The following is a 12,462-nucleotide window of genomic DNA, read 5'->3' on the forward strand; positions in this document are numbered from 1 at the left end:
CAGCAGCTCGTTTGGCAACAGTCGCTTCACTAACTGCGTTTTCTTTTCTCCTCCACCCTTTCCCCCACCAGTCTATGACAAACATGACAACCCTCTTACTTCTGAGGAGGAGGAGCAGCGTGCCATTGCCAAGATCAAGATGCTTGGCAACATTAAATTCATCGGGGAACTTGGCAAACTCGACCTCATCCACGAATCTATCCTTCATAGGTGCATCAAAACAGTAAGTGGGCTCCGCCGCCGTTGTTGTTGTTGTTTTGCCGCTGTGCTGCGTTTGAAGTCGCTGTTCCTCGTTTGTAAGACGGCGGAAGACGGTACGAGTTGTCATCAAAAGAAAAAACGCTGCATACCTTGATCAAAACAGAGCAGAATACCTGGCACGACTCTCTGATTTCCTCTCTCCCATTAATCTTTCTTGTTCTTTTTTCTTGTTCTTTTTCTGAAGCTTCTGGAAAAGAAGAAGAGAGTCCAGCTCAAGGATATGGGGGAGGATCTGGAGTGCCTCTGTCAGATAATGAGAACAGTGGGGCCGAGACTCGACCATGAGAAAGCAAAGGTAACGGCTCCTGTAAACCATGGCCACCTGCAGAGGCTGGAGCACAGGGATTAGGAAATTAGCTCCATCTCTCTTTTCATATTGACATGTTTTTTTTAAATGTTCATTTATATGCATTGTCCCATTTCTTAAATAGATAAACATGAAACTAGTATAAACACTAAACAATTGAATAAAGAAATAGAGGTGACCCCGATTAGTCGACTATTCGATTCGGAGAGGTCTGATTTGACTATCGACCTTGTCAATCAAATCGTCGTTATGAATAAAAGTTCGTACCATTCTGAATATAGCGGGGTGCTCCTGCTGCTGAACATCTGGTTTACATTTGTTTTTTTATAATATAGGCGATTTTGATACATCACAGTGAGTCCTCGAGCACCAGCGCACCATCTCCCTCACTCTATTTGATGACATTTAGCTTCAATAGAGGGAAAATTAAATTCGGGCCTAAAGTTTTATTTAATAGATTAAACTAATGGACGCATTCTCTGTCTATCGATCACGCAGCACCTACACACACAGACACACAAAACAGCGCTCTCCTTGGTGCTGTGACACTCGACCCCTGAACCGGCGACGAGCATTGACGCACCTATCATGGCCACACAATCGGTGTACGCTTTGTTCTTTCGTTTCAAAACAAAAACGGAAAAACTGAAAACGATGTTTTTTGGTTTAGGTTTTTGTTTCAAAATGGAAAAACAGACTAATTTTTCTCCTTTTTTTTATACTCGTCATTGCCCCGAAAGAGAGGCGGTGATGTCATGCACACCGCACGCGAGCCTAATGAGTGAGATCAGGAAAAGGATGGATGGAGAACGTCCTGTTGTTGTTATATAAAGCCACCTGTAGGATTAAACATTTTTTATTTGAGTGTTTTAGCTCCTTTTTTTGGAGCGGAAAAAGACGCAAATGAGATCATGAATCGATGATGGACTAAATGCAAACCTGAAGAATCAGATTCGATTAGTTGAGGACACCCCTATAAAGAATTAAAAATCTCAAAATGACCAGTGTGGGAAGGGAAAACCAAACATTTTAGGTTTTCGGCTCAGCTGGACAGTTGTTTCCCTGTGTGGGTCAAACTGTTGCCTTGTCATTCGCTGACTGGGCTCTGGCGAGACGTCAGGCGAGACACGGCTTCACCTAATGCCCCAACTGGCTCCCAGCCACTGCTAATGTAAATCCAGCTGTCATCAAGTATGTACAAGCATCTCCTGCTATTTCTGACTCCCCGTCCTCCTCCTCTGCATCCCTCCCTGCAGTCTTTAATGGATCAGTACTTTGGCCGTATGCGATCCTTAATGAACAACAAGGAGTTGCCCGCTAGGATCCGCTTCCTGCTGCAAGATACAGTGGAACTGCGAGAAAACAACTGGATCCCCCGCAAGGCTTTCATCGACAACGGACCAAAGACGATTCACCAGATCCGTCAGGAGGCAGTGAAAGTGAGTCCAGAGAGACGACGCTCACAGTCACAGTGATGATTAGAAGTTGGTGTCCAACATCAGAGGCTGAAGTTGCAGCATTCAAGTATAAATATAAGATTATAATCCCATAGCTACAAATTAATGCACATGAGCTTCGTTTTGTGCAGAGTGTGAGTCAGCAGTAATGAAGTTTCTGGTTTGACAGCTGTGTAGTTTATTATTAAACACTTAAGTTCATGTAGGAAATGTAAAAAAAAGTAGAGCTCTGATCATGTCACTAAGACGCTGACACTGTGTATGTGTGTGTTGTAGGATTTGGGTGTTTTCATCCCAGCGCCCATGTCTCAGGGGATGAGGATGGACTTCTTCCTGGAAAGCCCCTTCATGCCCAACAGAATGAAACTGGACAGGGAGACTCTTGGGGGATTGGCCGACATGTTTGGACAGATGCCAGGTATGTGTGTGTGTGTGTGTGTGTGTGTGTGTGGGTGGAGTTGCATGCATCTAATTATTTAAAGTTCAATCTTTACGTTGTCTGTGTCGATACTTGGCTCATTTTTTAACATTTGTACGTCGTCTTCCAGGCGGTGGGATTGGAACTGGCCCGGGGGTTATTCAGGACCGGTACTCGCCCACGATGGGACGTCATAGAACCAACCCGCTCTTCAACGGCCACGGCGGCCACATCGCCCCCCAACCACAGTCACAGTTCGACATGGGGCCCAAGTCCTTCGTTAAGTCCAACCAGGTAATTCATTCTTCAGTTGTTCGTCAGTTTGCTGATGTTTCTCTACAACTTTCCCTACGCTTTCTAATAAAGCTGAGTTTTTAATCGCTGTTTCGATCATCACATAATCATTCGATCACGTATTTATCATACTTTCTTTCTTTACTACTGCTACTTGCATATTACTTATTCTCTCTTTTTTTTCTGGCTGCATAGACGCTTAAAAAAAAAAACCGCTGGGTTTAAAAATGCAGCTGTTTTCGGGGCTTTCTCTTGCCATCTCATCCCGCGAGTCTGCCCAATCAGAACAGAGGAAACCTCAAGCCCCACCCGGGAGTTTTTGGGGGCCGATTTTAGCACCTACCCCAAAACAGGGACTCCTTTCGACCCCGTATAAGTTCCTTTAGTTCCTTTGGGGGCGGTTCCTGCAGTGGAGACACGCCTGTTCTGCCTTGCAGAAGGCGGCCAAAGGGGCTTTCAGGCTTCGCAGAACATTTCACGGTCTGCAATTGGCTGCTGGTTTGGCGGCGACACTTCTCATTTGCATGAAGTTGATCTTCTCTCAACTTCAAATTGACGCTCTGGATGCCGGCTGCCTATGACGCTTCTGGTGTAATCGCACAGTTTGGTCATCATTTGAGAACTGATCTTCTTCTTGTGCTCGTGCGTCTTTCACCAGGTTCAGAACCAGCATTTCCTCAACCAGAACCAGAACCACATGGCTCAGCAGCAGGTCCAGTCCAAGGACATGCCTCCACGATTCAGCAAGAAAGGACAGCTCAATGCTGATGAGGTAACTTTCCTCAACGCTGTGCACGGGAAGGTGTAACTCGCTTTCTGCCCACTGATTATAAAAAGACGCGTTATTCTGAGGAATCTAACCTGCTGCCAGCTTCTCCTCTACCTCTCTACTCTCTGTTATCTCCTCCATCTTTCCTTTCCCTCCTCCTCCTCTTCCTCCTTCTCCTCCTCCTCCTCAGCTGGTAGCTGGTCCGCTGACTGCGATTATGAGATATGAGGGCATGGAATCGGCCGATTTTCAGCTTCCTAATGTTTTTTATAAAGATGGTTTCTAATGTCGTCGGACTGCTCTCTGTCCCTTGATGCTTCCTGGTCTCACAGATCAGCCTCAGGCCTGCTCAGTCATTCCTCCTCAACAAGAACCAGGTACCCAAGCTGCAGCCTCAGATCCCCACCATGATGCCTCCAAGCGCTCAGCCCCCACGCACCCAAACCCCCCCTCTGGGACAAGTAAGAGAGCAGAGCACAATTAAAAAAACACAAAAAAATGAAATCAAATGAGCCAAATCCAATAATAATCACAAACTCTTGTTGCTGCTGCAGCCTCCACAGCTTGGCCTGAAGACCAACCCTCCTCCCATCCAAGAGAAACCTCAGAAGACGAACAAGAAACCACCTCCTGCGAAGGAAGAACTGCTTAAGATGACGGTGAGTAAAAAAAAAAAAAACCCAGTAATGATCTGTAGCCACATTGAGGAAGTCCTCATAAACAGTAGATAACCACAAAATACTTTAATGTGTGTGACCGTAAACGCACATAAACGCTTCCTGTGGAGCGTTTGAAACCTGCCGTGACATTTACTCAACGTTCACCGTGGGACGTCCTGCTCACTGACGGAGAGACGCCGGGGACGGACAAACACAAATATTATTGACACGAGTCTGTTTTAGTTTCCTGTGTGACCCGACTCATCTCTGCCTCTCCCTCTCTCTCTTTCAATTTTCAATTTAAATAGCTGTATTGGCATGATAAGGCAGTGCTTATATTGCCAAAGCATATAACAATAAAATAATATTAATAAAGACAAAAAAATAAACGGATGAATAAGTGAAAGTCAATGGCAGAACATAAACGATAACATGAATTGGCATTGGCATGAATGTTACAAGAACTATGTTGCCAAAGCATCAAGAATCAATGAAACAAAACAAATACAACTCACAGAATCAAATATATACAAATAAAATAAAATAAATTAAAAAGTATATATACATTTATATACCCTATGCGTGTGTGTGTGTGCTGATGAAGTGCTGTCTCTCTTATACATTGGGTTATACACAGATTGGGTGTCATTAGGCAGTTTCAAGTTGTTTATATATAATGAAAAGAAAATATATACACATAGTTCATATTAACTCATTGAGTGCCGTGCTCCTTTCCAAAGTTTTAGTCAAGTGTACCGGCAATTTAGACCATTTTTGATCTTTTTATGTAGAGCCATAGTGTATTCTATATTATTGCCACCAACACATACTGTGGCTCAATTGAAAGGTTTAACTTTATGCTTCAAATGACCACAAACCGTTTGTTTCTACGTGCCTCTGTTCCTGAGAAAAGTCAAGCTTAACATGGCTGGGTTTCACCAAAATCCCTCCTTTTTTTCTAGAAAAGGAGATAGAGCGTCTTTTATGAAAGGTGCTCTGTTTGTGCCTGTCACTCTTCTGACACTCGCATTTCTGGATCAAAGGGCTCGTGTAAGATAAATATATACAACAATTGTTGTTCTATTCACAAAACCACCATCGGGGGCGGGGGGGCGCCACTAAACAACAATAACACAGACGCACCGTGCCGTGTCACAGCCTCTCGCCGAGGAACATGAGGGTCTGTCGGCCACAGCGGCTCGGGAACACCGGTCCCGCCGGTGGTCGCGGTCCTTCTGTGGTACGGGTCGGTGATGCCGGTCTGCTTTGGCCCAGAGACCATCAGATTTTACCGCGGGGGGACTTTGGGGAGGACACGGTGTTGCTCCAGATGAAGACCGGGCGGGACAGTCGGCTGAGAGCTTCCTGTTTCAGCTCCGAGCTGCTGGAGCCTCGCGGGTGAGAGCAGAGCAGCTGCTGCATCCACATGCAGAACTCCGTTTGCAGAAGCCGAGTTATGATAAAAAACTTCCAGATCATGAGCTGTCATGTGACTTTGATCGTCATCTATTTCAGTTCTCCTCGTCGTAGAGTCCCCAAATTTACATATAATGTGTATTAAAGTGTCTATTTTCATAATTTAAAAAAAAAGCAAAAAACGAAAAATCTCGTTTTTGGCACTCAACGCATGGGAACGAAAAACGAGAAATTACGTGGTTGGCACTCAATGAGTTAAATGAGGATAATAATAATAATAAAAATAAATGAATGAGTAAATAAAAAACAAAAACAATATTGTATTATAGCAATAATGGTTCTGATCAGCATTTGTGTGTTTCTCTAGTGTCATGGCAGAGTGTCACACATTGTGCAGCTAACTTTATAAATTGTGGATCTTCTCCCAGACATATTTTTAACAGTTCATCACATTTTTCTCTCTCTCTCTATGTTTGACCGACCTGCCCCTCTTCCAGGAGACGATCGTGACCGAGTACTTGAACAGTAAGAACCTGACCGAGGCTGTGAGCGGCGCGCGTGAGATGAAGGCCCCCAAGCACTTCCTGCCGGAGATGCTCAGCAAGATCATCGTGTGCTCCCTGGACCGTCCCGATGAGGACAAGGAGCACGCCAGCACTCTGATCCACACACTCCGCACCGAGGGCCTCATCACTGGAGAGAGCTTCATGCAGGTGTGCACAACATGCAGCATTTACTCATATTATAATAGTAATAAACTTTATTTATATAACACTTTTCTTAACATAATAACAAGGTGCTTGTACGGATCAGAATTTACGATGCAAACGACACAACCAATGAAAAGTACAATCCTGTGGCCCATGGTTTTTAAAACCCAAAAAGGCCTGACAAAATAAGAAACAATAAAAAATTGCTTCACCACTGCCGAAGTTTTTCAAAGATTTAAAATTGACCAGGTAGGCTGGTCCAGAGTCAGTCTGGGGCCACTGATGGCAAGAAGCATTTCTTCTAATATCAGACAACAGCAAAGAAATGTATAGCACAGATAATAAACAGCAATAGCAGTAAAAGAAAAAGAAAGCAGTATTTATAATGGAGTATGATTAACAAGAAAAAATAAATAGATGATGAAGAAGATGAAACTGTACGTGTATTGAACAAACAGAGGTGAACACACCTAGAAATTACTCTCTCTAAAGCAAGACCCTTGCTATATGTAAATACAAAAGAGGAATAAGGCTACGAAAACCAAACAAATTTTATTTTATAGCGATTATACACTTGTAAAAATATATTCATGGGTGGTATATTCAGATTTTGCCAGTAAACCTTAACAATTATTACACACTGACTTTCACAGCAAATATTTACATTTCCTTTTCATTCATGATTCTCACACACATTGGCCTGACACCTGTGATGAAGTAAATGAAAACTTTATTTTGCACTGTCTTAAATTTTAGGCGCAAAATGGCTCCATTCAGTGTCAGTCTGGATTCAGTCAAGTTTACTCAGCTCTAAATCTCCTCGGGGGGTTCAGGAGGAGAAAAAAAAGGAGACAAACTCATCTCGCTGTTTGATTCTGACATTTTCAAATTGTGATGAATTACCCTCAAAGGCTGCTGTTAATTATTGATGACACATGTTCCCACTGAGCTGCATCATTATTCATGCTCTTGACATTTCCCTCCCCCCTCCCCCGCACCCGCAGGCTTTCCTCAACGTCCTAGACCAGTGCCCTAAGATCGAGCTGGACGTGCCGCTGGTGAAGTCGTACCTGGCCCAGTTCGCGGCGCGGGCCGTCATGGCGGAGCTGGTGAGCGTGGCGGAGCTGGCCCACCCCCTGGAGAACGGCACCCACTTCCCGCTCTTCCTGCTCTGCCTGCAACAGACGGCCAAGCTGAAGGACCGGGAGTGGCTGACCGACCTCTTCCAGCTGAGCAAGGTCAACATGCAGAAGATGCTCCCAGGTTCGTCTCCGTGACTGTTCATTATCACAACCTCACCTCCTCTGCCCTACAAAGGCAAAGTGCAGTATCTGCATTTTTTTTCAAGAAAAATGTTTGGGGACCAATCAAAAATGTGGCATATTCTCTTCAATCTGGTAGAATTTGATGTTGGTACTGCTAAAATTTCCAGAGTTATTGGGCTTTTTCCATCCAAAAAAGCAGTGAAACCAAGGCAAAGTGCCGTATCTGCACCAAAACCAAGGCAAAAGTGCAGTATCTGCCATAAAACGGTCTAAATTGGTCAGGAAGACAAACTGCAAAATACATTTAATTCAGTCCACCTTTATCTAATCCAGCCATTCTCAACCTTGGGGTCCCGACCCCAGTTAAGGTCGCAAGATGATTTCTGGGGGTCGCCAAATCATTTTGGAAAAATATAAATATGCAAAATTAATTAATTAATTCATGTAGCGTCCGACCGTACGTTAGAAGGACGACGAGCGACTCTCAAACATGCATTTTATTACTCAAAACAAGTTACTGACGGCCGTAACTACACCAAAACAACAACATCGCGACTCAAAAAGGTTGAGAACCACTGATCTAATCAATTCAAAACTTGGTAGTTATTCATAATTTGATGCTTAAACCTGACAATGAAAAACACAAAAAGCTGTTTTTCTCAGTTTGGCATTTTTACAGATACTGCACTTTGCCTTTGTAGGGGCAGACCTGTTCTCTCTGTTATCAGCACTGTGACACCCCCCACCTCCCCCCTCACCACCTTGTCCCTCTCTTCCCTGTGTGATTGGCAGAAATCGATCAGAACAAGGACCGCATGCTGGAGATCCTGGAGGGGAAGGGCCTGAGCTTCCTGTTCCCGCTGCTGAAGCTGGAGAAGGAGCTGCTGAAGCAGATAAAGGCAGACCCGTCTCCACAGTCCATCTACAAGTGGATTAAAGACAACATCTCTCCCAAGCTTCACACCGATAAAGGCTTTGTCAACATCCTCATGACTAGGTAATTATAGCCCCCACGCAAACACACACACCATGCTCCAGGAGCTTAGCTGAACTAGAGTGAAGGAGTTTTTGTCACCGATAAATCATCAATGAGTGAGAATGATGTACAGGTTCATCTCAATAAACTAGAATATCATGGAAAAGTTAATTTCCAGTAGTTCAAGTCAAACAGTCCCAACCAAACATTGAGAGCATATATAGATGGAGATACTTCTCAGAAGGACAACATTTCCTTGTGTTTTTAAATTGGTCTTTTGTAATATTTAGGTCTTCATTAAATATCAGCCATAATCATTACAATTGAAAGAAATTAAATAAATAATTCTGTGTGTAATGGATCTATAGGATGTATTAGTTTCACTTTTTGAATTGAATTGCCGACATGCAAATATACTTTTCCATGATATTCAAATTTATTGAGATGCACTTGTGTGTTTTATCAGTTTCATTGAGTTAAAGTTAAAGTTCCACACAGCTGGTGTGTTTTTGTTTTAGTGGCTTATTGTGCATCAGTGCATTGAATAAGTTGGAAGACACTAGGATTTTGTTACACAACACAGTGTTTCACTGGGCTGCAGACACCAGAGCTGATCGACGACTAGAAAAATGAATTCTGATCAACTTTGGAGCGTCTAGTATTTTCAGATTTTTCCTTTTCAGGCTTAATAAACAGTTCAAAACTCAGATGTATTAGATTCATAGTGACATTAATGGAGATAAATGGAAAAGCCTCATACAGGAAAAGCAAAGGAACATCAGGCAGATTAGATCTTTTTAGTTATTTGTTTATTGTGTATCTAAACTCAAAGGAATCGTTACAACACTGGCTCTCCTTGTGTTTGGTGATTTCGTAACGTAACTCTCCACCCTCTGGTCCCCCCCCCTCTCCCAGTTTCCTCCAGTACATCTCCCAGGAGCTGTGCATGGCGGAGGCGGACGGCGACGAGCAGCTGGCGGCCCCCTCCAAAGAGCAGCTGGAGCAGGAGAAACAGCTGCTGCTGGCCTTCAAGCCCGTCATGCAGAAGTTCCTGCACGACCACACCGAGCTGCAGGTCAGCGCCTTGTACGCCCTGCAGGTGCACTGCAACGCCAGCGGCTTCCCTAAAGGTACAGACCCACCTCCCCACCCTCCCCACCTCCCCGAACACATGCACAATGAAATGAGACTTTTGGAAACAGTTTTTCATTCCATAGTTTGTCCAGCAGGGAGCAGCGGTCAGTTAAACTCCACCATGACCAACATGTTTCAGGGTTCCTATGTACTGAAGCATATTGCATTCACTTGGAGAAAATAAACTCTGGCTTTTCTGAGTTTTTTTTTTTCTGTTTTTATTGAAAAAAAAAATTCGGACTTAGCAAGATTTCAAAATCCCGCGAGTAGTCACCTGCAAGTAACGTTTAACCGCTGCGGTCAAGCCTCCTCTTTATCATGGATCTGTTAGATCTTAGATCCATGGGATAGGCTACATGCATGGATATGCTCCACGAAAAATACAGCATTGTATCTACAACTCATTTTTCTTAGTAAATCCAGACTTATATTGAAAGGAAACTACCTGTTATTGCAGAACTCCACCTCAGAGAGAGTCACTCAGAAAACATCAGAGCAGTCTGATGTAGCACCTTTATTTTGAAATCAGTCCTTATGTCACTTGCAGGTTGGAGCTTCTCGCGGGATTTTGAAATCTCAAAAGCTAAGTCAGAGAAAAATTGAAAAAAATTAGTCCGAAAAACAGAAAGAAATATTCCAAAAAACAAACCAAAAAATAAATTACTCAGAAAAAAACAGATTTTTTAAATTTATTTTTTTATTCATGCAAATGCAATATGCTTCCGTACCTATGCAAGTATGAAAGCATATGGAAGCAGTATGGAAAATACTGTATATTTATCTTAATACATATCTGTGTTTGGTCTTATCTGAAGTTATTTGGTTTCATTATTTTGTATGTGCTACAATCTCCTGGAAATTTTTTGGTGACATAATGGCATACAAATTCAGAATAATGAAAACAATTAATTGCACAATTTATTTATATGATACACATCTAGTTACTCAAATGTCACAAATTATTAGATTTTTTTGTCGGAAACCTGATTTTGTCTCTAAAGCCAGAAACTTATGCCGTTTTACAACTGGTATAACAAAATTTTATATCTTTATTTTGCTGTTGGAACGGTTCATTAACGCTTTTTCTCCGAACCGTGCGCCCTCAGGCATGCTGCTGCGCTACTTTGTCAACTTCTACGACATGGAGATCATTGAAGAAGAAGCCTTCCTCGCATGGAAAGAAGACATCACCCAAGAATTCCCTGGAAAAGGAAAAGCTTTATTCCAGGTACAGAAACACCGTCACACTCGAGCGTTCGATTTATTTTGTTCTAGATCGACAGAAATGAATTGAAATCCTCTTTTTTTTTTCTTTTTTTTTTTTCCAGGTCAACCAGTGGCTCACCTGGCTGGAGACGGCGGAGGAGGAGGAGTCGGAGGACGAAGCGGACTGAGCAGCGTCATGGTGTAGAAGAACAACGACCTTATCTTTACTACTACTACTACTACACTCGCCTTTTTTTTCTCCTTTGATTAAAACTCCTCCGTGCTTAATTTAACCACTACCACGTGGCACTCAGCTGCTTCTTGTGTCTCGCTACGAAAAAAAAAAAAGAGAAAACATATAAAACCGAAAAAAGCTTGTACCTGTAGGGGCCTCATGTGTTACCACCCTCACCATGACGACAGACAGGCTGACGAGCATCGTTGTGATCTGTTGCCTAAAAAAAAAAAAATGGATGTTTGATTTTTGGATCTGTGTCCTGATCAGCTACATGAAGTCTGGAGTGGCTCAACCATGTGTTGTGTTTTTCTTTTTTTTTTGCTCTGATTGTTAGGTTTGTAACTTTTTTTTTTTTGTTATTGTTATTATTGCATGTTTTTCATTTCCCATCTAGTTTACCTTCCCCAATTCTGTTTCTTCTCCCTCCCTCCTTCCCCGCTGATAGGAAACTGGTTTAAAAAGGATGTTTAGATTCCTCCCCATGAATTAAGTCAAGTTAGTGGCGAGCTTCACTAACTGCTAGTTAAAAAACAATATATATACAGTATATATATATTATAAGACAAATTAATAACAAGAGGTCTTTTGTCAGTGATCTGCTTTCTGTGATCTTCTTTAGGGGCCCGGCTTGGATTCCCCCTCTCATCACTCACATTTATTCTCACACACACACTCTTATGATGTGATGCTTAACAAACAGAGGGGATGTGAAATCAGCCGTGAGGGGCCGCGCTGAAGTGAGAGTGAAGCACAAGCTGGCAAAACATTTCATAATGAATTAAAACATGTTTTCTTTCTTTTCTTTTCTTTCATTTTAAATAAAAGTGCTCTTCATAGTCACTGATGAGCATCTTCCTTTTTTGTGGTGCCCACCTCCCCTTTTATCTGCCTCCCTCACCACCTCCTCCTTCCCTTTGTTGTCTTTTATTACGTTGAGTGGTTGCAATACTTATCCTCCAAATGTTACAATATTTTAAAAACTGTAATCAATGGTGTGCCGCCGTAACGTTTCAAAGTTGCCTGTGTTTCTACCTCTTAGTTAGATGGGCTTTTGTTTTTTGTTTTTTGTTTTTTTTTGTTTTGTTTTTGATTTTTTTTTTTTCCTCTCTCCTTGTGCTGGGATAATGAAATCTAAGACGACCCGAAGAGTCCAAGCAGATGTTGAAGTATTTGATTTGGTCCTGGCCTGAGTGCACAATAAATGTATTGAAGCAGAATATTTCCTATGGCACTTCACATGGTTTACAAGTATTAATATTAAGCAATGCAAAAGAAGGAAGGAAGAAAACAAAAAAGCTTGTTTTTAATGAATTGGATTTACCTGCTAAAAGGTTTTCACACTTCAAGCTCAC

The 12,462-nt window shown here is 42.5% G+C and overlaps 1 protein-coding gene across 1 annotated transcript in view; it reads left to right on the plus strand.

Moving 5' to 3' along the window:
* Nucleotides 1-11,644, plus strand: part of eif4g2b (eukaryotic translation initiation factor 4, gamma 2b) — a gene marked incomplete at its 5' end in the record, with an annotated part of 54,060 nt that extends 42,416 nt beyond the window's left edge. Inside the window, 14 exons of the mRNA XM_083974372.1 lie at nucleotides 72-223; nucleotides 446-556; nucleotides 1,825-2,007; nucleotides 2,302-2,443; nucleotides 2,574-2,737; nucleotides 3,396-3,509; nucleotides 3,839-3,967; nucleotides 4,061-4,165; nucleotides 6,079-6,294; nucleotides 7,296-7,554; nucleotides 8,349-8,553; nucleotides 9,448-9,662; nucleotides 10,773-10,894; nucleotides 10,995-11,644. Of these exons, the coding sequence (XP_083830498.1) occupies nucleotides 72-223; nucleotides 446-556; nucleotides 1,825-2,007; nucleotides 2,302-2,443; nucleotides 2,574-2,737; nucleotides 3,396-3,509; nucleotides 3,839-3,967; nucleotides 4,061-4,165; nucleotides 6,079-6,294; nucleotides 7,296-7,554; nucleotides 8,349-8,553; nucleotides 9,448-9,662; nucleotides 10,773-10,894; nucleotides 10,995-11,060 (2,183 nt within the window). The 3' untranslated portion in view covers nucleotides 11,061-11,644. The remainder of the gene's footprint in view (nucleotides 1-71; nucleotides 224-445; nucleotides 557-1,824; nucleotides 2,008-2,301; nucleotides 2,444-2,573; nucleotides 2,738-3,395; nucleotides 3,510-3,838; nucleotides 3,968-4,060; nucleotides 4,166-6,078; nucleotides 6,295-7,295; nucleotides 7,555-8,348; nucleotides 8,554-9,447; nucleotides 9,663-10,772; nucleotides 10,895-10,994) is intronic.
* Nucleotides 11,645-12,462: the final 818 nt, after the last annotated feature.

This window comes from Trachurus trachurus, assembly GCF_905171665.1.
Source record: "Trachurus trachurus genome assembly, chromosome: 6".
Lineage (NCBI taxonomy): Eukaryota > Metazoa > Chordata > Actinopteri > Carangiformes > Carangidae > Trachurus > Trachurus trachurus.